Source organism: Felis catus, chromosome D4 (assembly GCF_018350175.1).
Source record: "Felis catus isolate Fca126 chromosome D4, F.catus_Fca126_mat1.0, whole genome shotgun sequence".
NCBI lineage: Eukaryota > Metazoa > Chordata > Mammalia > Carnivora > Felidae > Felis > Felis catus.
In genome coordinates this window covers 78,592,054-78,614,145 of record NC_058380.1, presented here as the reverse complement: position 1 = coordinate 78,614,145, position 22,092 = coordinate 78,592,054, and the positions used below count along the sequence as shown (strand labels likewise).

General features: G+C 47.3%; 1 protein-coding gene across 5 annotated transcripts in view; it reads left to right on the top strand.

Annotated features, from left to right (window-relative positions):
- Positions 1 to 22,092, top strand: part of BRINP1 (BMP/retinoic acid inducible neural specific 1) — a 174,564-nt gene that overhangs the window by 39,921 nt on the left and 112,551 nt on the right. For 2 of the 5 annotated variants that reach the window (XM_019816425.3, XM_011288472.4), the window contains exon 2: positions 9,261 to 9,528. In XM_019816425.3, the coding sequence (XP_019671984.1) occupies positions 9,311 to 9,528 (218 nt within the window). In that variant the 5' untranslated portion in view covers positions 9,261 to 9,310. Of the gene's footprint in view, positions 1 to 7,037; positions 7,251 to 7,488; positions 7,624 to 8,925; positions 9,055 to 9,260; positions 9,529 to 22,092 lie in introns of those variants that run through there. The other 3 variants (XM_006939410.5, XM_006939412.5, XM_006939411.5) reach the window with 3 other exon arrangements.

Sequence of the window (22,092 nt, the reverse complement as noted above, 5' to 3'; positions counted from 1 at the left end):
ATACCCTGACTTTGCCCTATGCCATTGTACCCAAAATATTACCTGTTTCTTTGTCTGTCTCCTACTGTGGACTGTGAGACCTAATTAAAATTGTAGGGATACTCAACAAATATTGAATGTTACCAAACTGGCCCAGAAAAGACCTTCCAAAAATGTTAATTTCACATTCCTTTTTGAAAGATCTCCTGCCGAGACTGCTGATAATTTTGAGGGAACACTTAAAAGGCAGTTGCCTTGAATTTAGATCTTCATATCCTAAATGTGGCTCCAGATGAAATCTTTATGGAGGAAGGATACTATATGTACTTATATTGTTAATTACAAACAAAAAAATAGTATTTCAAAAATGACACAAATAATGAGCCCACATATTTCAGTTTTTTCTCAGATTGCCATGGTCGTCCCTAGATTTCACATTTCTAGAAGTTTCACACCTCAACTTATCAGCTATTCTCTTTGTTAACGTCTTCACAGTTAATTTGTGGTTGTTGATGGTTGTCAAAACAAGAAAACTCCACCTTAAGGATGATGTAGTTTCTTAGTTTGGTATGTTAAAGCACTGAGTCATAAAATTTAGTTAGATTTGGCTTGGATTGAAGTTTAATTCTGTCATTTTAAAATAATGTGACATTGGAAAAAGAATGACTTTTTTTTTAGAAGAGTCTCCGTTTTATTAGATACAAAATAGAAATACAGGAAAACCTTGGTTTGTGAGCTTAATTTGTTCTAGCAACATGCTTGTAATCCAAAGCATTTGTCAAAGCAAATTTCCCCATAAGAAATCATGGAAACTCAGAGGATTCATTCCACAACCCAAAAATACTCATATAAAAATGATTGCAGGGACGCCTGGGTGGCTCAGTCGGTTAAGCGTCCAACTTCAGCTCAGGTCATGATCTCGCGGTTTGTGAGTTCGAGCCCCGCATCGGGCTCTGCGCTGCTGGCCCAGAGCCTGGAGCCTGCTTTGGATTCTGTGTCTCCCCCTTTCTCTGCCCCTCCCCTGCTCACACGCTCTGTGTCTCTCTGTCTCTCAATAATAATAAACGTTAAAAAAAAATTGAAAAAAAAATGATTGCAGTGCTATAATAGAATACAAAATAATAAAGAAAACACAAACTATAGAGAAAACTAAACAAATTAACCTGCACTTACCTTTTTGCAAACCTTCGTGGCATGTTTTTTTTTTTTCAAGTTATGTCCCACGTTGTTTCTGCTCACTCTTCCTCACACACAGTTTTAGTTCGGTATTGAACGTGTCCAGGTCAGTATATTACAACAAATAAGTTACATTTTATTTAAGGGCGAGAGGTCGCTCTTTCCCCAGACTGTCCTGTCTTTCCCTGGCTTATGACTGCGCTGTATCTCCTCCATCTTGCTGACCTTGATCACAGCTTCTTTTGGATACAAGGTTGGGTCAAGAACGGACGGATAAAAAGAAAGCAAGTCTTCCTCGACGAGTACCTTGGCAAAGACTTAGCGTCAGTGCTTCTGGCAGGGTGAGTGCTAACTTTTTTTCCGTGTGGCGTTTTGGGGGCACATCTGGAGCACCCCTTCTTCTCAGGGCTCTCTTACTTGTGATTCTCGATGAAGGAAAATGCATCTCTTTTCAGCTCCTTACTGACCAGTAGGGGACCCTTGGTAAATGGCTGGGAGAGTCCAGTTTCCTTTTACCCGAGATCCCCTTTCCCTCCAGGTGGGATCTGGGGCAACCCCTCTTCCTGAGGCTTTCTTTTGCACGTGGCTCACCCCTGCGCCACGGGGAGCACGTGTTGCACGTGAGCGAGGCAGTCGCTCTCCAAACTGCAACCCCTACCCCTTCACCGGGTTTCAGCCGGGATTCTTTTTTTAGATGTCTCCGGTGTGAGTCAGACGCCAATCAGCCGTACCCCCCAGGCTCCCGGGAACATTGATCCTGTTCTTTGAGCGATCGTGTTGAAGCGTGAGGTGAGGGGCTACTACCCATCTCTTCCCCTGTTTGGGGGTGGACAGGAGCACTCCCAACACTGCCAGGTCTCACTCAAGCACCACTCCTGATCCCAGCATGCCGCCATGTGGGTGAGCGGTCAAGAATCTCAGAAGGTGTAGTTTGGCTACCTTTTTTTTTTAGGACCTGTATAGTGGGCGTATCCCTCTCTTTAGAATATAGTCTCTATTGTCTGGGGCTCCAGCTGAAGCTGAGGCCCAAAAAGCTGCATTTGAAATCCCATTTCATCCTTATCTGATCCCTAAGAGATGCTGATCCTCCCGGTGTTGCCCGCGTTTTACAGATGGGGACACTGAGGCACGAGGGCAGGAGGTTATTGCGTGTTCACCGTCCCCCGGCTCTGTGGGCGGTGATCTGGTGAGAAGGCTCATCCAGAAATCCAGGTTTAGAAGTTGAAGCCTGGGGGCTCCTGGGTGGCTCCGTCGGTTAAGCATCCATCTTGGCTCAGGTCAGGATCCCACGGTCTGTGGGTTCGAGCCCCGCGTCGGGCTCTGTGCGGACAGCTCGTAGCCTGGAGCCTGCTTCGGATTCTGTGTCTCCCTCTCTCTCTCTCCCGCTCCCTTGCTCACACTGTCTCTGTGGCTCTCTCAAAAATACATAAACATTAAAAAAAAAAATAAAAAAGTTGAAATCTGAATGAGGTTATCAGGTTGACCTAGGGTTAGCAGGCAAACACTGCGGGTGACCTCAGGTCCTCAGGGGCCTCGAGGATGGAGGCTTAGGGGGTTGGGGCTGCTCCCTTCTCCTCTCTGGCCCAGAATGCGGGCGTGGCCCAGCAGTCCAAGCGGAGGGCTCTGGAGGAGGAGCTTGGTGACCCTCCTCTCCTGGGAGACCTTTGTCTGTCTCTTTGTCCTGCCTGTGCTCCTCGGATGTAAATAATTTACGCTGGCAACGATTAGAGAGTGTGCTCTGTGTGGGATGAACCCGGTTCCCTTAATAACACTGCAGGCTTATATATAGCACAGTTCAGCCAAGGGCCCACGTGCTCTCCAGGCCACAGCCTGCATCAGCTGCCCCACATCCACCGGGGCACCCAGCGGGAGCGGGCCTGTGACTCACGCAAGGTCACGGGAGGTCAAGGGCAGTGCTCGGAATAGAACCAGCCTCTCTTTCACAGGCTCTAAACCCCAGTGGCCGGAAGTTCCCTTCATGAATATTGGAAAAAAACATCAGTCCTCCAAATCATGGTAGTAGATATCCAGGGCTGTCTCTAGTAAGTGAGGATTGGAGGTTTAGTCCTTGAACACGGGAGTTTTTACTTGTAATGTATTTATTGTCTGTTTCTTTTTTTTTTTTTTTTTTTTTTTTTAACATTTTATTTATTTTTGAGACAGGGAGAGACAGAGCATGAACAGGGGAGGGGCAGAGAGAGAGGGAGACACAGAATCTGAAACAGGCTCCAGGCTCTGAGCTGTCAGCACAGAGCCCGACGCGGGGCTCGAACTCACGGACCGCGAGATCATGACCTGAGCCGAAGTCGGCCGCTTAACCGACTGAGCCACCCAGGCGCCCCTATTGTCTGTTTCTTTAGTGATTTTGGCAGGGGAGGCAAGTGCACTGTGTCTCAGCCAGTGGTAGGACAGAGAGTCAAGTGGATTCTCCAGATGTTGATAAAAACAGGGGGATTGATGAATGACCCTCCTGGGCAGCATCGTAGAGCCGAAAAAGCTCATTTTAGCCCCGCACCATCCAATAAAAGTCCAACACCATCCGTGTGTGTAGTTTTAAAGTTTTAGCAGCCAGGGGCCCCTGGGTGGCTCAGTCAGTTAGGCGTCCGACTTCGGCTCAGGTCCTGAGTTCGTGGTTCAGGAGTTTGAGCCCTGCATCGGGCTCTGTGCTGACAGCCCGGAGCCTGGAACCAGCTTCGGATTCTGTGTCTCCCTCTTTCTCTGCCCCTCTCCTGCTCATGCTCTGTCTCACTTTATCTCTCAAAAAGGAATAAACGTTAAAAGAAATTAAAGTTTTGGCAGCCACACTCAAATGATGAAAAAGAAACAGGTGAAAGAAATTTAAAGAATACATTTTAATAACCCAGCCCGGCCAAAATAGTACTATTTCAACATGTAACCAATATAAATATTAGTGAGATATCGTACCACATTTTTTTATTCCTGCTGGGTCTTGAAATCCGGCGGGTGTGTATTTCATACTAACAGCACATCTCGATTTGGGCTAGTGATCTGGATTTCAAATGCTTCCCAGCCACGTGCGGTCAGTGGCTCCCAAATCGGACGGCGAGGCCTGAAGTTCCAGCCGTGCCCTTTGCCAGCTTTGTGGTGCTGAGCCACCTCCCTAACTTTCCCAAACCTCAGGTTCCCCGCCCTCCGTGTGTAACGTGGAGACCATAAGTTGTTACTGTATTGCCACGAGGTCACGTGTGGAAAGCGGCTCTGTGGTTTCTAGGACATAGTAAATGCTCAATTAATACGCGGTTCCTCCCGCAGCTAAACTGCAGGAGACTGAACGACGGGTTGGCCTCTGACTACTCCCTCGCTCCTCCCTTCCATGGACATTTCTTTTTCTCTGAGCCATCTGCACCCCTCACCCCTTCCCTTCCGTCAGGTGTCCGCTCAAAAACCGCTTTCCCAGAGGAGCTTTTCCTGAACACCACGTGTTTCGGGGAACAGCCTCGCTCCCAGTCCCCTTTATCTGCTTTGATTTTCTTTAGAGGCCTGCTCACCATCGCACATAGAGGTTCTGCCTCTGTGTTCACTTGTCCCAGCCCAGCGGAGAATACGTCCCCTGAGGGCCCTCGCTGCTGCTCTGCCCCTTTCATTTGATTTCCAGCTAAATATGTTAATGGATGAGTGAACGAATTCTTGAACATCTATAGTTCTTTGCTCTTAGTATACGTATAGCACGGAATTGGGATATGCAGTTCTTTCTTGGTGAGGGCAGGGGGGAGAGGGAGAGAGAGAGAGACACACCCACACCCACACGCACGCACACACATGCGCACACACACACACACACACACACACACAGATAAAACCTCATAGGACATGTTCTCACTGAAGTCCCTGCCACCCTGTGTGCTAACATGGGCACGAGCCCCTCACTCTGCCCTCTCCCACCCCCCTACCCCCCCAAGGCTTGTTTGGTGCTACTTGCTCTGCTAGAATCTCCTTTTCTCCGTCTCTGCTTAATAAAACCTTACGTGTGGGGCCCCCGAGTGGCTCAGTCGATTAAGCTTCCGACTTCAGCTGAGGTCATGATCTCCTGGTTCATGAGTTCAAGCCTCACATTGGGCTCTCTGCTGTTGGCACAGAGCCTGCTTCAGGTCCTCTGTCCCCCCCCCTCTCTGCCTCTCTTTCTCTCTCTCTCTCAATAAATAAACTTAAAAAAATAAAACAAAACCAAACCAAACCCCAAAACCTTACATGCTATTTAAGGACCTGCTCAAATACCGCCTGTTCTGTAGGATCCTTCCAAATCGCTGTGTTGGAAACAATGCCTGTACATTTATGTCTCCACCGAATATTTTTTGTTTGTTGTAGTTTTCATGACAGCCTATTTTATATTAAAATTCCTCTTGCGTGGGTATGATACCACCTCCCTTCATATGTTGAATCCCTAGAGGGTAGGACCTAATTTCAGCTGATGTGTGGTAAGGCTGGGGGATGTCGTGGAAACTATAAAGACCTTATACAAGGATATACATGGCTTAGGACCTTGAATCTAACACTCAGACGTTGTGAACTTAGGAGTCATCCAATGTCTCCAAGCCGCAAGGTTATCATCTGTTAAATGGGCAGTTGTACACATCTCATGAAGAAACCTTTATTAACATCTAGCCTGTACTGGGTACATTCGCTGCCACCAAGGGTGCAGACTGCTTTAGACCCAAGTATACAGTAGATGCTCAGTAAATATCAGTCACAGACCCTACTATTATCTTGGGTCTCTAGTACAGTTGGTACTGTTTGGGGTCTGTTCCCATGAGTCCTAGCGTCTTCATGATATGACATGTCTGTTTCACACCTACTAGTCCTTACTCCTGCCCAGCAAAATATCCACTTCTCTTAACACGCACCTTTAGAAACTTTCATTTCCAGTTTTAGTGTTCTGTGGATTATTGTGATTTTCTGAGTCAACAGAGATGTGTCCAGACTTCTTCCACGAAGCACTCATCTCCACTTGCTGGGATGTAAATTGTCTCAGTGACATTTACTGTCCCAATGACAGAGAAGGCTCAAACACAGCCACATGCACGTGCTGCCCTGCCCAGACAGTACGACAGAATGACCCCCAGGAGCTGGAAGACAGGAGCCGGGTCGTGGTCCTGTGGAGAGTTGAGTCAGCCAGGGTTTAACTTTTGCCCAGTTGACATTTGGGTCCAATGTTCTTTGCTGTGCAGATGTTCTGTACATTACAGGATGTTTAGCAGCATCCCTGACCCTGCCCATTATTTGCCTGTGGCCCCCCCCTCTTTCGTGACACTCAAGACGTCCCTTGGAGGGGCACCTGGGTGGCTCAGTCGGTTGAGTATTCAACTTCGACTCGGGTCATGATCTCATGGTTTGTGAGTTCGAGCCCTGCATGGGCCTCTGCACTGACAGTGTGGAGCCTGCTCGGGGTTCTCTCTCGCCCTCTTTCTCTGCCCCTCCCTCCTCACGCTTTCTCTCTTTCTCAAAATAAACAAATTTAAAAAACATAATATTTGTTAAAAAAAAAAAAGATGTCCTTCGGGGGGGGGGGGTAACATGGCTGCCACTTGGGAAACACTGGATTAGACGGGTCAGCTGTCAGCTAATTCTAGGACTATGGGCTAAGAGCTCACCCTCTTACACACACACACACACACCACACACACAAGCTCTGCGGTTCCACGGATAGGCTCTTCCTCTTTTGAAAGCTGCAGCCCTCTGCATCCTGTTTCCTTGCAAATGGCTGGCAGCCAAGCACTCTGTCATGGGCCCTCACCCCGCCCCCACTCCCAGCGGAAGCCCTGGAGAAGGGCTGAATGCGATTTCGGTGTATTGCAGCGCCCCCTGCCGGCCGTGCCGAACAACCGCCTCCGCCCCTTGCTTGCGCTCAGGTGGACGGTTTTGGCCGCTGGAGCTGCCCGGGTTCTGCCCTCGACACGCACTGCTTTGTTCGAGGCGCTGAACAGCCCTTGAGGCCACGGGTTCTGGCGGCCCCCGGCTCCGCTCCCGTGCCTCTGTCCTTTGCCCCCGACAGCTGGGGCTTGCAGCGCCGAGCAGATTTTTGCAGCTTCTCGTAATAACAGGGTGCAGTTGGGCGCCAGAGGGCCGTGGCCGCCTGGGTAGGAAATTCACATCTCTTGTCTGTTTTGTTTGTTTGTTTTTTTTTTTTTTACTTTCTCTTTCTTAGCTTTACTTTCTTCCCATTTTAAGCCGGAAGCGTAGACGACGAAGATATCCCATCTCTTCATGTTTACGCATGGCGTTACACCTGACAACATGTTTATGTCTTCACCGTTTTTAATTTTTTCTGGGTGGGGGGAGGGGCGGAGGGAGAGGGAGAGGGAGAATCCCAGGCAGGCTCCGTTCTCAGCACAGAGCCCAACGCGGGGCTCACTCACGACTGTGAGATCGTGACCCGGGCCGAAAGCAAGAGTCGGACACTCAACCGACCGAGCCACCCAGGAGGCCCCGTGTCTTGGCTGTTTTTAAATGGTAGGCCTAAAAATCTGAGCTCCGGAGAAGGGAGGTGATTGTCCTGCGTCACACAGCTCGCCCTGTGTAGAGACAGTCTTTTAAAGGTTCTGGCCAGTTACGAAGAGCAAAGCTGACCCAGGAACGAATAAATATAAGAAAAGATAACTAAGGACTGATGCACAGTTTCACAGAGTGAGCAGCGAGAACCGTGAGGAAGGAACAAACACTTTTAGAGAGAACGAAAGACGGGAAATGATCCCTGAGGACTCGACCTCAGTTGGCTACTGAAAAATAAATAGGACTTGGCCGGGCAGTGGAGACAGTATGCACAACCCCCCCCCCCCCCACACCCCACCAGGGAAGATGTGGACACGATCAGTGTCAACATTCATCATTGTCACTATCCTTCTCATCATTGATGCCATTTATTGAGCACTTACTAAATGGCAAGCCCTGGCTGGGACACTTTACAGAAGTTATGTCACTCCGTTCTCACGCTAGGGGCTACTGTTAACCACATTTTGCCGACAGGGGAAGGAAGACACAGAGACATGAAATGACTTGCCTGAAGTGATGCTGATTGTAACTGATGGAACCTGGGTTCAAATCTGCCTTTCAAATAATGAGCGAGATAAGCTCTTCTAGAATGAGTGGGGTTGGGGGCACAAGCACTGTGCTAAGCTGATAATTAGAAAAATGATGGTAAAGACGAGTGTCGAAAAGCTAAGCATGGCCTGTGGTCTCTCTTCTCTTCTCCCCATGAAGGGCCTCTGCCTCAGCTCTCCCTTAGTCTTAAACTTTTCTCCAACATGGCACCATTATGCTGTTATCAACGCTCCCCCCCCCAAAAAAAAGGGAGGTGGGCAAAACCCCACCTAATCTCTTCGCCTTTATTCTCCCGTCTGAACCTCAGGGAGTTTGAGGCTCAGAATCCTCAACAGCGAAACCGCTGAGACATTCCACTGAGAGGTGTAGAACTCGACTTTCAGGGGCTCCGTGAACGCTTGACCCGCAAGGTGTCCAGCCCCCAGAGCCATGGTCACAGGCCAACCTCAGACTTTGGGCATTCCTCCGACGACGCAGAAGCCAAGCGTGTACTCGCGTACGCGTCTGCGTGAGACGAGGGGAGAAAAGAGCTCCCGTTTGTGGAGTCTCGATCACAAGAGGCAGGTTGTCCGTGGAGCTACTGGGTGGGACAGACGCCTGAGTTCTGCTGCCACATCCCTCACTGGCTGTGTGAGACTCTGGTTCTGCCTTCGTCCGTTTCACTCGTCCTTCGAACACATACGCCTTGCATTCCTATGACGCGCCGAGTGCCGCGGTGTAGGCATCGAAGCCCATCCTCTGTTTTGCCCTTGAGGCGGCTGCATCCCTAAGAGGCTAAGCATTTGTCCGTGTTCACACAATATGTGAACAGCGAAGCAGGAACGCGAGCCCAGATCTCCCCAGGTGCCGTGCTCTTAACCAGAAACATACTGGGTTTTGTAAACCTTGATACACTTTACTGTTATAATGTTATGAAGATGTTTTAACCACATTTTTTCTTCTTTTCCTGTGTCTTTCTCTTCCTTTTGTTTTATTTTCTCTCTCTCTTTCTCTCTCTCTCTCTCTTTTTTTTTTTTTTTTTTTTTTTTTTTTTTACTCTTTCTCCTCAGGACTCCACAGAATGGAGCAAGAATGAGAGGAAAAAGGCCGGCAGAAAAGCATGAACTGGAGGTTTGTTGAGCTCCTCTACTTCCTGTTTGTATGGGGCCGTATCTCAGTGCAGCCCTCCCACCAGGAACCAGCTGGGACAGACCAACATGTCTCCAAGGAATTTGATTGGCTTATTTCAGACAGGGGGCCTTTCCACCACTCCAGGAGCTACCTATCCTTTGTGGAAAGACACCGTCAAGGATTTACAACCAGATATAAAATATACAGGTAAGATCTGGGTGAAGCTGGTCCCTGCCTTCCGCGCCTTTCATTCACAGGGTGCTTTCTGGCGTCCGGTGTTGGTCGGGCCTTGCCGCGTGGAGGACCGTCTGGGCTAAGGGATCGTGAGCCTTCAGCGGGTTGTTCCTCGTCTTTTCACCTTGTTTTTGTACTTTGCACGAGAGATTGACAATGACAAGGAGAAGAGCAAATAGCTAACATTTATTGAGTGCTTACTGTGTGCCAAGCGTGGTGCTTTACTTTGTATACACCATCTCATATAAGGTTTTGTAATAGCCGTCGGAGGTAGATTCCATTTGTTCCCTCCACTGTATGCATGAAGTAACTGATCCTCAGCTAAGTGAAATTATTTGCCTAAAGTCACACAGTCAGTAAGTGATGGGATTGGGGTTCAAACTCCGTTTTATCGGTATCCGTGGTCACAGAATTTGTAATCGACCGCGTCAGGTATAGGTGGTGTCGTTTGCAAATGCCAGTGATGTACCCGTATCCTTCCCAAACATACTCACACATCTGGAAACAAGTAGGGACTGTCCACGGACAATGTTTTCTTGAGCAGGTCTGAAGTGGCTCTTGACTTTTTAGAATGCCATTCATCCAAAAAGGACTTCGCCCCAAGTTTCTTTTCTCTTTGAAACCATCTGAGATTCTCCCCATTCCGGGCTTTCACCCTCTCTTTGATTCTTCCACAGCTCTCTACACTTCCATCTCTTTTGTTTCAAACCGTCTGAAATTAGAGAGTGCCTTTTTGTGTTTCTTTCTTCCCTAACTAGAAACTCTTGGAAGGCAGGACCTCCATGCAATTCATTTTTGGATCCGATCCCTTGAGTGATTTTTTTTTTTTTTTTTTTGCTACGGTGTGTCAAAAGCGCACAATACGTGTTGTGTACTTAAATGAGTTGGAAAATGCCAAAAGCTCTCTAGAGGTATAATCTTTGTCTCAAGGTCAAGGAAGAAGGGGCACACCCTAACCCTCCTGGGCCAGTGAGAACGGGAGAGCTGGGGAATGCGGTGGAGGAAAAGGATACTGACTGCATCAGGGAAGGCTTGCATTCAGGGCGTTAAGTCTTTTATTTTGTATTTGGTATGAAAATAGACATGTCTCCCTTGCACATTTGGGGGCATTATGGATTAGGGATGTGAGATTCATGCAGCCTCTACCAGCTGTACCTGCCTGTGGCTTATGCTGAATATTCAAACCCTACTTTGGAAGTTGGCCCACTGGTGGCTGAGGTTCTGCAGCGGTTCCATCTATGAAAGAGTTCATAGATGAGCCTTGAAGGGTGCTAAGCAATCGGAGAGTTACTGGGGAGAGGTGCTCTGAGCCTGATGGAAAGCAAGACACAAAAGAGCGTGGACACGGGGTGGGCAAGAAAAGGGGGAAGGAACACAAAGGTGAAAAATTAGGGGTATTTCCTCTTTAAAAAGAGAAGCATACCAGAATTTTAAAAACGTAATTATTGGGGTGCCCGGGTGGCTTAGTTGGTCGAGCTGCCGACTTCGGCTCAGGTCGTGATCTCACAGTTTGCGAGTTCGAGCCCTGCGTCGGGCTTTCTGCTGTCAGCACAGAGCCTGCTTTGGATCGCCTGTATCCTTCTGTCTCAGTCTCTCTCTCTCTTAAATAAAAAATAAATAAATAGATAGAAATGTAATTATTGATTCAGAAGCCCACTCCTGGGGACAACTATTCCCCAACTACCCAAGAACAATAGTTGTCTGCCTAATTTCAGAGTTGGATCCTTAACGTAATTTCTGGCAGAATGCAGCCATTGCTATCTGTGAACACGCATGAACCAAACATGGGTGCTTCCCTGATCATTCAGCAGAACGCACCGGCATCTGAAATTCCTGGTGCTCGGAAAGATGGAGGCTGGAGATAAAGGATTGAGGGGAACGGAGCAAGTAGCGGAGATCTAGGAATGTTATCCTCTTTGTGTTTTGTCAGACAATAACTCCTTGGTTTCACATGTGGCTTTTGCTCCCACTTGAGCCTCCTGAAGCCACCTTCAAGTTGGATGACTGGGGTTCAAATTTCCATTTTAAAGATCAGAAGGTGACTGACTTGAATAGAGTGAGGTAGCCGAGAAATGACGGAGTCTGGGGTGGAAACAAAGTCTGATTATAAATCCATAACTACGCCAATGAATACGGCAGAACTAAAGGCATCCGTTCATTATTTACAAATGTTTCTTAGCGACTGCTGTATGCCTGGCCCGGTGCTAGACACAGGGGCTGTGTTGGCTTGAAGATGAGTAGTAATGATACAGTAGGAGGGCTATGCTTGAGTTTTCGACGGGAGCTATCCTGCATGTTAGATGATTAACATATGTTTGCGATTGCTGTTGAAATAACCTAGACTTCCGCGGATACCCTGAGTAGAACCATAGACACAAACGTTCGACAGTGGCAGCCTTTAATTGAGCACTTAGGATGTGCCATGAAAGGAGGCCATTCAGTTCTCACAGCATCCTCTGTCAGGTGAGCAGTGCCTTGGCATTTTGTAGGTAGGAAGGCCAGGACTTGGGGAGGCGGAGTGCATTGACCCACTCGGTGGGACCCATGGACACATTCCTTGTGGTAAGGAACAGGAGCTGGGGTCCAAACACAGACCTGCCTGACCCCAAAGCCCTCCTTCCAGCCACGGTGCTGCACGGCTGCCCCTCCCCCAAGCCTGGTGCCCCAACGTCGAGTGTGTCAGAGTTCTGAAGGGACTCTTGCAAACATTTTTCCTCCCAACCGCTTTGTGAACCTTTGGGGTTGGTTTTTGAGATGCTAAGAAGTGAAAGGTTGCTAGTGAGGTTGGGGGTCAGGACATCTGGATACTAACTCTAGCTTTCTGGGCATTGGTCTTGTGACATTAGTCAGGCTCCCTCCTCTTCTGGATCCTGCTTTCTTCATCTGTCAAATGGTAGCCTTGAAATATATCAGTGGTTTTCAACCTGTGCTCTTGGAAATCTTGAGGATCGATTGAAGAAGTCAAAAAAGCCACTTTAGTGTGGGAAGATAGGCAAAGTGTGTGTGTGGGGGGGGGGAGCGGGTGCTCAGGCAGGATCCCCCCCCAGCTGTGCACAGTGCTTACACAAGAGAAGGTCTGACTCTGCTGTTTTCACGGTCTGATTTTACGTATCCTTTCCGTTGGATCCCACTGCTAAAGCAAAGTGTGCGGTCATCCAACAAGCTGATTTCTACCATGCTTTCTAGTTCTAAAATTAAGTATAAGATTTAACCAAGGTCACATGGTTAATTAAATGATGGAGTTCAACCCAGAAGTCAGGCCCCTGGTCATCTAGTTATTCCTTCCTTCCTCTATTTAATCTTCAAATAATTATTAAGTACCAGCAACAGGCCCAGCACTGTGTTTGGTGCAGATGATATAATGATGAGTACAATGAACATGGTCCCTGCTCTCATAGGAGAGACTGACATTGATTAAACACACACACACACACACACACACACACACACACACACACAATAAGTGCTACAAAGGAAAAAAGAGCAGAGTAGGTATAACTGGGAGATCATTAATACTGTAAACATTGATCTGGAACCAGTTTCTTACATGCAAAGATTAGGTGGGGCTCCTATCATAATCTGCACGTGTACCCACATGCAAGTAAGTACCCAGAGACATGGTGCCCATCCAGGCCAGGTTCAGACCAGAGCCAAAGCCAACTAGGACATGCTCATCAGGATAATAGTCAATTGACTCTTTGTCCTCATTGAGTGCTGCTTTGTGGAAACATGAAACCGGTGATTTCCAATGTGCCTTCTTATGTGCTAATGTGAACATAGCGTATTAGACAATGGACATTTGCATCATGAAAGAAAGGCTTTCTCCAGGAATGCACCATATTGTCTTATGCTAGAGAGCCAGCTTTATGGAGATGTCTAGTCTTCAAGCTTTGGCCAGTTCACCCCACCCTGAACCCATGGCGGGCCGCAGGATGATCTGGGAGCTTCAGAAAGAAAAAAAGTCTGAGAGGAGGTCTGCTCTCTGCACTTAAGTGGGGTAAGGCCATTTCTTTCCTTTCTTTCCTCATGCATATGCACACAGAGGCTGGTTTCAGCTCATAGAATCATGGTGGGGAGTCCGTGCCAATGGCAAGGATGGGAACCTTTCCCATTAAATCCCAGCAGAAGTCTTCTCTCACGTTGTTTCACAAGCCAAGCAATAATATGTGTACAGGCAGTGGTTTGGGTGCACGAGGCACACGCTCTGTCATGCGTAAGTCTCAGCTGACACATGGAAGGAAGGCTGGGCCATTTCCTGCCTGAACCTGCCAGCATCGTTGAACTTGAAGTCAGGGAACCTGGATGCTGGCCCACCTCTCCTGCCTCCTTCGTGCGTGCTTTTGGCCAAATAATGGGCCTTTTGGAGCTTGTTTCTTTGTCTGTAAAACAAGACTGTTAGCGAAGGTGATCTTCAAGGTCCTTGCCTTTTCTGAAATTCCATGATTCCATGAAATAATGTCCCCTGAGGATTTAGCCTGGGGTAGTGGAGAAGAGTGGACTTGGAGTCTGGAGACTTTGTTTATTTTTGAGCCACTTTCTAGCTTTCTCGTCCTGGGCCGAGGCATTCATGCGTATTCACTCATTCATACATCGGTTGCTGTAAAATTTAGCTCTGGTCATAATGCCATGAGCTGTGCTAACGATTTAGTGATCCCGGAATGACCAAGAGAAAACAGTGAGGCGTACACCCTCACAAACACACACGCATGTGCACAACCTGTAGTGCCCAGCCCCTCCTCCACCAGACTTGGAGTTGAGGGTGGAAGGTAGAAGAAACATACGAGTCGATAAACAAACAGTTATCGTTCCATGGATAGGAATGGGTAAGGAACGGCTCAGATCCTCAATTTTCTCCTCTGTAGAAAGGGATAATGATGTCTGGCCTACCTAGTAGGTCAAATGAGGTAAAGTTTGTGTAGGAGTGCTTTATGAAATTTAAATGTTCTTCTATCTACAAATTTTTTTTTTCATTAAGGCTCTAAGTCATCATTCTAAAAAGAAATCATTGATTTTCACTTTCTGCTAAGCCCATACATATATTAGTCATTAAATACTCACAGCCCTTCTGGGAGGGAAATACTATTATTGTCCATATTATGAATGAGAATACTAAGGCACCAAGAGGGTAAGCAAATTGTCCAGGGTCATACATCTGGAAAGTGGCACAGCTGAGAGTCAGAAGCAGGCCTCTGAGACCCCACAAGAGCCCTTACCTTATACTGTCATGACTCTCTCTGGTTTTTAGTTACCTGGTTCACCATCAAATACTGAGAAACTCCTTTTGCCAGTGGGGAAATTGCAACCTCTTTGAGGCTCAGTTTTCTCATTTGTAATATGGGGCTAATATTAAATGCCTTGTGTGCTTGTGGTAAGAAGTAACTTTGATATCAAACGTGTAGAGCTTGGGGCGCCTGGGTGGCTCGGTCGGTTAAGCATCCGACTTCGGCTCACGTCATGATCTCACACTCCATAAGTTCGAGCCCCGCGTCGGGCTCTGTGCTGACAGCTCAGAGCCTGGAACCTGTTTCAGATTCTGTGTCTCCCTCTCTCTCTGCCCCTCCCCTGTTCATGCTCTGTCTCTCTCTGTCTCAAAAATAAATAAACGTTAAAAAAAAACATGTAGAGCTTGAAATTTTGCAGGACCTGCATAAATTCGACTTGACCCCTTTACCTCAGAGGGCCGACTGCATTGCTAAAAATTATTTATTTTGTTCTCGAGACGATTTAGAAGTCAGTCTGGTCTGAGAAAGCTCCGTTTGGTCCAAAGATGTTTCCTGCCTTTTTGGATTTTATTTTCTGTTTATTTTTTTTCCTGACTTTGCAATCATCAGTAATGGGAAAATGTAGCAATTATTTCGGGGGCGTACTTAATAGAAAAATTATAGAACCCTTTGTACACTTGGTTCTGGAGAGTCAGGGCGGAGGGGAGATACTGACAATGGCAGGCACTATGCCGCAAGAGGTGCTTTCAGATTGAGTGGTTTTCCCTGCAGGTTGCTGAGCAAGTGATTTGTGGCTTATGGTGCACCTTCCTTTGAGCCCAAAATAAGTACCTAAAAGTTGAATGTAAATCGAATCCTGGGAAACCAAGTCTGATTGCCTAACTGTCTTGCATAGTTATTTCAGACGTGCATGAATCTCAGTTCTAATCTGATATCCTAATGGTTCCCTGACGTATTTCACAAAAATATCTATAGTAGGTTTTGCGGTAAAGCTACTTGGCTGAATGAATGGGGCTGGGGCTAGGTGGACGGTCTCCCTCAGATGAATGAGATGCGGTCCTTATCCAGAAATCGTTCAAGAGTATCTGTTGGGTACCTAGGTATGCCAGATGCTGTGCACTGGGGAACCGATAAAGTACAAGGTAGAGTGGTCCCTGCCTTCTAGGAGCTTACAGACAAGCGGTGGCGAGGGAGAGGTCTGCCACCGCACCACTCAGGATGCTTGTGGCTGAACTTGAAAGGAAACCAGCAACCTCTGGATTCCAGACAGGATCTTAGTATCCCATGGTGCCAGTGTTAGATTTCTATTAGCATAGGGAAATTGAGTCTGAATCAGCATTTCTTAAAGTAGATTATATAGAACTCCAGCTCAATGCGATGCTAAAAGGTGTTTTTTGGAACGGCAACAGAAAAGATCCCACAGTCAAATAAATGATAACAATGATGGCAAGTTCATTGCTAGCATTGAAAGCTTACCAAGGGTCCAGTATGAACACACTGACTATAAATTAGTCCGACTGATTGAGCCTTCCAGTCATTCTGTGCACTAGGTATTGTCATCATCTCTGTTTACATAACTTCTCCAAGGAAAGAGAGCTAATTTCTGGGAGAGTAGGATATGTCACAGGTAAGCAGATTCCAGAGCCTGTGTGTTTAACCGTTGTTAACCATTGCTTCCCAAATTTGATCAAATCTCTTTGACCTTGCAAGCTCTTATTCTCAGAGGTATTGGAGTTCTAACAGCAAGTTTAAGGAGTTGCTGGTTCTATCTGGCTTTGAGTCTTTCCCTTTTGGACACCAGCCCGGGTCAAAGCTCTTTTTTTTTTTTTAATGTTTATTTCTTTTTTTGAGACAGAGCATGAGGTGGGGTGGGGCAAGAGAGAGAGAGAGAGAGAGAGACTGAGGATCTGAAGTGGGCTCTGTGCTGACAGCAGAGAGCCCAGCGTGGGGCTCAAACTCTCAAACCAAACCGCGAGATCGTGACCTGAGTCTAAGTCTGATGCCTAGCCACCCAGGCTAAGACACCCGCCTGTGTCATAGCTCTTAAAGGGACACCTCTTTAACTTGGAGAGCTAGCACTTGGCCAAGGAAGTGGGACAGTGATTGCCAGTCGGGGGTGATTTTGCTCTCTAAAGGGACATTTGGAAATGTCTGGGGGCATTTTTGGTTGCCACGGTTGGTTATGCAAATGGGTGCTACCAGCATTTAGAGGTCAGGGATCAGGGACACTGCTAAACATCTGATAATGTACAAATAGCCCTCTGCAGCAAAGAATGATCTGACACGTAATGTCAGTAGTGTCGAGGTGAAGAAATTCTGCTCTGGAGCAAGTATTTTTGGAACAAAAGGAAAAGGGCTGGTGAGAAGGATGTTGGAATAAATAGTCTTAGAATTTGGTCTTCATGAGTTTGAGTTGGACTGGTTGCAATATAGACATCAGTGTAATGGCCACTTTCCCAAAGAGCCTGGCTGCAGGACCAAAGGGGAAGTGATTTTGCATGTTTCAAGACATGGCCTCAGACCAGAGTGCAAGTTAATGCATTTAGGAAGGTGAATCAATTTTTGCTTCCTGCTGCAGAGAGGCAGTATTTAAGGGAAACCAGTTCTCTCCTCCAGAAACAAACAAACAAACAAACAAACAAACAAACAAAAAACAATCTCCATTCTTCCAGAAGGCCTGGGAGATCTGGTGGGTTTCTCCTCTGACTACAGAATTCCTTAGGAAGTAAGATGTTTACGCTCTGTTGCTAGGTTCAGATATACATGGCCTGAGTTATTAAAAACCAGTTTGGACCAAGTGGGTTAACAGATACTTTTTATCCCTTTAAGAGCATGCCCAGTAGGTATGAAAGAAGATGAGAGTGGGACAGTGTCCCCTGTTGATAGTTATCAACTGTAGCCACTTAAAGAGTGGTGTCACTGGTGAGAACCATTACCCTATACCCTCCCCCTACATTGTCCCTCATTTAATCCAAATTTCTGATCAACTTCTCCCTGAATAGAGAGGGTTGGGGAAGCATACACAGCAAACATCCCCTGGGCCACTTGGAGTCGATTCAAAGATAATCTTTTGTGTTGATTATTTAAAATTGATCTTCCACTTCCAAGAATGATAGCTTTATTGCTACCAAATTGGTACCTTTGCTATCCTTTACCTTTTTGCTGCCTTGTCATTACTGAGCTGACTTCGTGAGCTGCAAACCTGAGTTTGCTTCGATCTTGGCCAAGCAGTGACCCAGCTTTAGTGAGAAGCAATGACCGAAAATGGACAGGCTTGTGCACCTCCCTCACACGGAGCTGCCGACACCAAACATGGCCACTGTTATGACCTGGGGAATTTGGAAGGGAAGAGAGACAAGGCCTTGCAGCTTCAGACTCCACGCTCCAAACCTTGGCCAAGGAAGCAGGAACTGGATCCATGATCTGGAGCACCCAGCAGCTTTGTCATTCCTTTGAAAAATGTTTACTGATCTCCAAACTCCTACCAGCGGGGAGTTCCCTTGGGGTTAAGAAGGGGAAACTTTGATCCCTGCCCTCAAGGAATTCATTATATCTTGGGGGAAATTGACTGAAAGACAAATGAGCACAGGGCATGTGCTAAGTTCCCTGGCTGAGCAATGCCCTTGGTGCTGTGTTTGGGGGGGGGGGTGGGGGTGGGGGGACTTCCCCTAGCATTGGGGTTGTGACGGTGGGGAAGTGTGGGCTGAAAAGACAAGTCTAAGAAGGCATCCTAGAGGAACGGGCATTGAACTCAGTGTTCAAGGACAATTAGGAATTTGTGAGAAGGCTGTCGAAAGAAAAGCAGCCCAGGCAGATGGAGGAGAGTCTGCAAAGATAAGAGGTAGGAGAAAGCCTAGGTCTATAGGTGTGTGTGTGTGTGTGTGTGTGTGTGCATGTCGCAGCGACTTAGGGCATAAGGCTGAACAGCAGCTTGGAGGCAACAGTGAAAGAGATTTGGAATGGCAAATTGATTTCAACCAAACTCTAGCTAATTGTCAGAATATTACTAGACACCTATTTAGAGCAATGCTTTTTCTTTCTGTTGGTTTTACATTTCTTAACCCTGACTCATCTTCAGTTTCTTTTCATATTGACACTCAGTAAACAGATATAGACGCAGTACAGACAGAGCTAAAGATGTATGATTGAAATGAAAATTCATGAAAAAAAATACTTGACCTTAGTACATGTGATATATTTTGGTATTTACTGTTCTTTTCCATTCTGCCTATTCCTTTCTGATTCATTTATTTTTTTCAATTCTTTTTAATGTCTATTTATTTTTGAGGGACAGAGAGAGACAGAGCATGAGCAGGGGAGGGGCAGAGAGAGGGGAGACACAGAATCTGAAGCAGGCTCCGGGCTCTGAGCTGTCAGCACAGAGCCTGATGCGGGGCTTGAACTCATGAGCCGTGAGATCATGACCTGAGCCGAAGTCGGACGCTCAACTCACTGAGCCACCCAGGCGGCCCTATTTTTTTTTTTTTTTTAATGTTGCTACCTGCCAACTAAAGTGATTTCAACCTCCACCGGTGGAGTGGGCCTTACAGTCTGAAAGACACTGACTTTGAGTCTATACTGTGGTCAGTTGGGGCTCAGAGGACAGGTGTGCTGGGTTTGATCCTCAGAGTTTGCCATGGGCTCAGGTTAGAACCTGTGCTTTTCCTGATGTGGGCAACAGAATGATGAAGGGTTTGGAACATGGGGTGGACGTGGTCTGATAATGCATTTAGAAATACCGCGCTGGCTGCAGCGTGCCGACTGAGTGGAAGGGAGTAACAGAGAAGGGTTCAGAAGCTGTGGCAATAATTCAAGGGAGAGGAAGGGAGCGCCCGAGCCAAGACGGGGGCAGTACAGATGGAGTTCATTAACTCCCAAGTACGACTCAGTGCCACCAGGAGAGTTCCTCCGGACCTACCCGCCAGGCAGTCCTCTTCCCGGGCTACAACCAGACTTACCTGCCCCAATTCCATTCTTGGCACCCTTTGGCAGGATGCATTTTTTTATGTACAATTCAACAGCTGCTGGATACTTTTGTATCCCTTATGAAAGGAATCAGAATGCCCAGGCTTCTGCCTCCAGGCAGTTTCTTTATCTCTCAAGGCCTTCCTTCTGGGCATAAGAATTACTGAGTCTCATTAGCAGTGGATTCCCAGACTGGCTTGGAGGAAGGCTTTGCAGCCCAGCCTTTATCTGTCCCTGGCTTGTCTCTGCAAACCTCCGTGGAAACTTCCAGCCCCAAGTCGGTCTCTAAGCCTATGTGAACTTAAACCAGTCGCTATACTTGAGCGACGGGAAGGAAATCTTTAGATTCAAGCCGATTTTGGTTTGAATCCTGGCTCTGTCATTTCCCACCTATGAGATCTGGCGTATGTTGCTGAAACTTTCTGACCTCAACTTGTCTATCTGTAACATGGGGAGACATTCCATAATTGTTGTAAAGGTTTGAGAAGATAACAAAGGATCACATTTAGCACAGAACAAGTGCTTGAGGACGGGTAGTTAAAATAAATATCCGAAGCACCATTCCCTGGAAATTCAGCAACAGGGACTCCGAGAAGCTTTGCAGGAGACCTCCGACAGCAGGAGGGGTCTGGGCGCTGCGTGGAAGAGGTGTCCTAGGATGACAACACTGGCTCCATTCTTAGACCAAGAGGACACTTGTTAGGGAGCAGATAAAAAGGAACAGAAAGAGGAAGATGTCTGATGCCCTGAAGCGCGTGCGGCAGGGATCCAGAGGCCTACATACTGACAAGGTACCCTTAAGCTAGCAGCAGGCGTTGATTCATGTAAACGGCACACATCCCATGATTTGCAAACGTCTAATTTATTAACCAGCCCAGGTGACGGGGAGCAGTCTGCGATACCTCATCTTCCAGTGCCCGCTGCACGGTGTCCACCGAGTTATCTTTGATGTGTCATGCTCAGGAGACGTTGATCCCCGAGGGATGGCTTTTCGCCCAAGCACCTTCCGGCCACCAGCCGCATTTCAGAACGGGGTGTGGTTGTGTGGTGGGGGTAACTCTACTTCTTTTCAGATTGCCTGCGTGTTATCCAGAGAAGGTCAGCAAGCTGCAGCCTCCATCCCTGAGCACTTGTGACATCCTGTCTGTGACTCTAGCGTGACATCCAGTCTTACATCCCATTTATGAGGGGAGGTGTGGCCTGTGTGGGCAAGAAGGAATGGAATACAAACGATATGGGTCTCTGCACTGCCGAATGGTTTGGGATTGTACTGTTTGGGAAGGAATTGCTCACTGTGCATTAATTCAACCTATATTGGCTGAGTCTCTGTGTTGTGCAAGAGCTGTAGGAACGTCTGATGCCAACGAAGCCGTACTAATCCACACCCCGAGGAGCACCGTAGGGGAGCTGGTGAGAGATAGACAGTAAGGGGTCACATGGCTCCCTCCTCTAGGGGTGCTGGGGAAGAAGAAGAATATTGAGTGGTGTTGTGAAGAAGGGGCACTTCTGGTGGTCTCGCAAGATTAAGGAAGGATTTCAAAAAGAGGGTTTTTATTCTTTTTTTAACTTGAGATCTGGACAGTAGAGTTAGACATAAGAAGGTAGTGTGTGTGTGTGTGTGTGTGTGTGTGTGTGTGTGTGTGTGTTGAGGTCGTGTCCAGAAAGGGACAGACTTATCCTGGGGTCTGCAGTAAGTCACTGTGAGTGACAGGCAGAGAAAATGTTAGCATGCACGCCAGAGAAGTGAGCTGGGGACTAGGTCATGGAGCCCTATGTATGTTACATAAAAGACATTGAACTTTATCCTAACATGGTGCCTTCCACACTTTCTCATTTCAGGATGTTCTGAGTGATTTTGTTATGGTTCCTGTAGGAACCAGGGAAATACTAATTCTGTTTATTGAGTAGTTAGGTTCAAACAACTTAATGAAATATTTATGTCCCCAAAAGTTTAGTGGCCATTTGAAAAATGATGTGTGCAAATCTAAAGAAAAAGCCGTATTTTAATTTTATTCTTTCTTTTTAATTTTTTTTTAACGTTTATTTTTGAGAGAAAGAGACAGAGCATGAGTGGGAGAGGGGCAGAGAGAAAGGGAGACACAGAACTGGAAGCAGGCTCCAGGCTCTGAGCTGTCAGCACAGAGCCCGATGCGGGGCTCAAACTCACAGACCGCGAGATCATGACCTGAGCCGAAGTCAGACGCTCAACCGACGGAGCCACCCAGGCACTCCTAATTTTATTCTTAAATAACCACAGCTTCGGGGCGCCTGGGTGGCTCCGTCGGTTGAGCGCCTGACTTCGGCTCTGGTCATGATCTCGCGGTCTGTGAGTTCGAGCCCCGCATCGGGT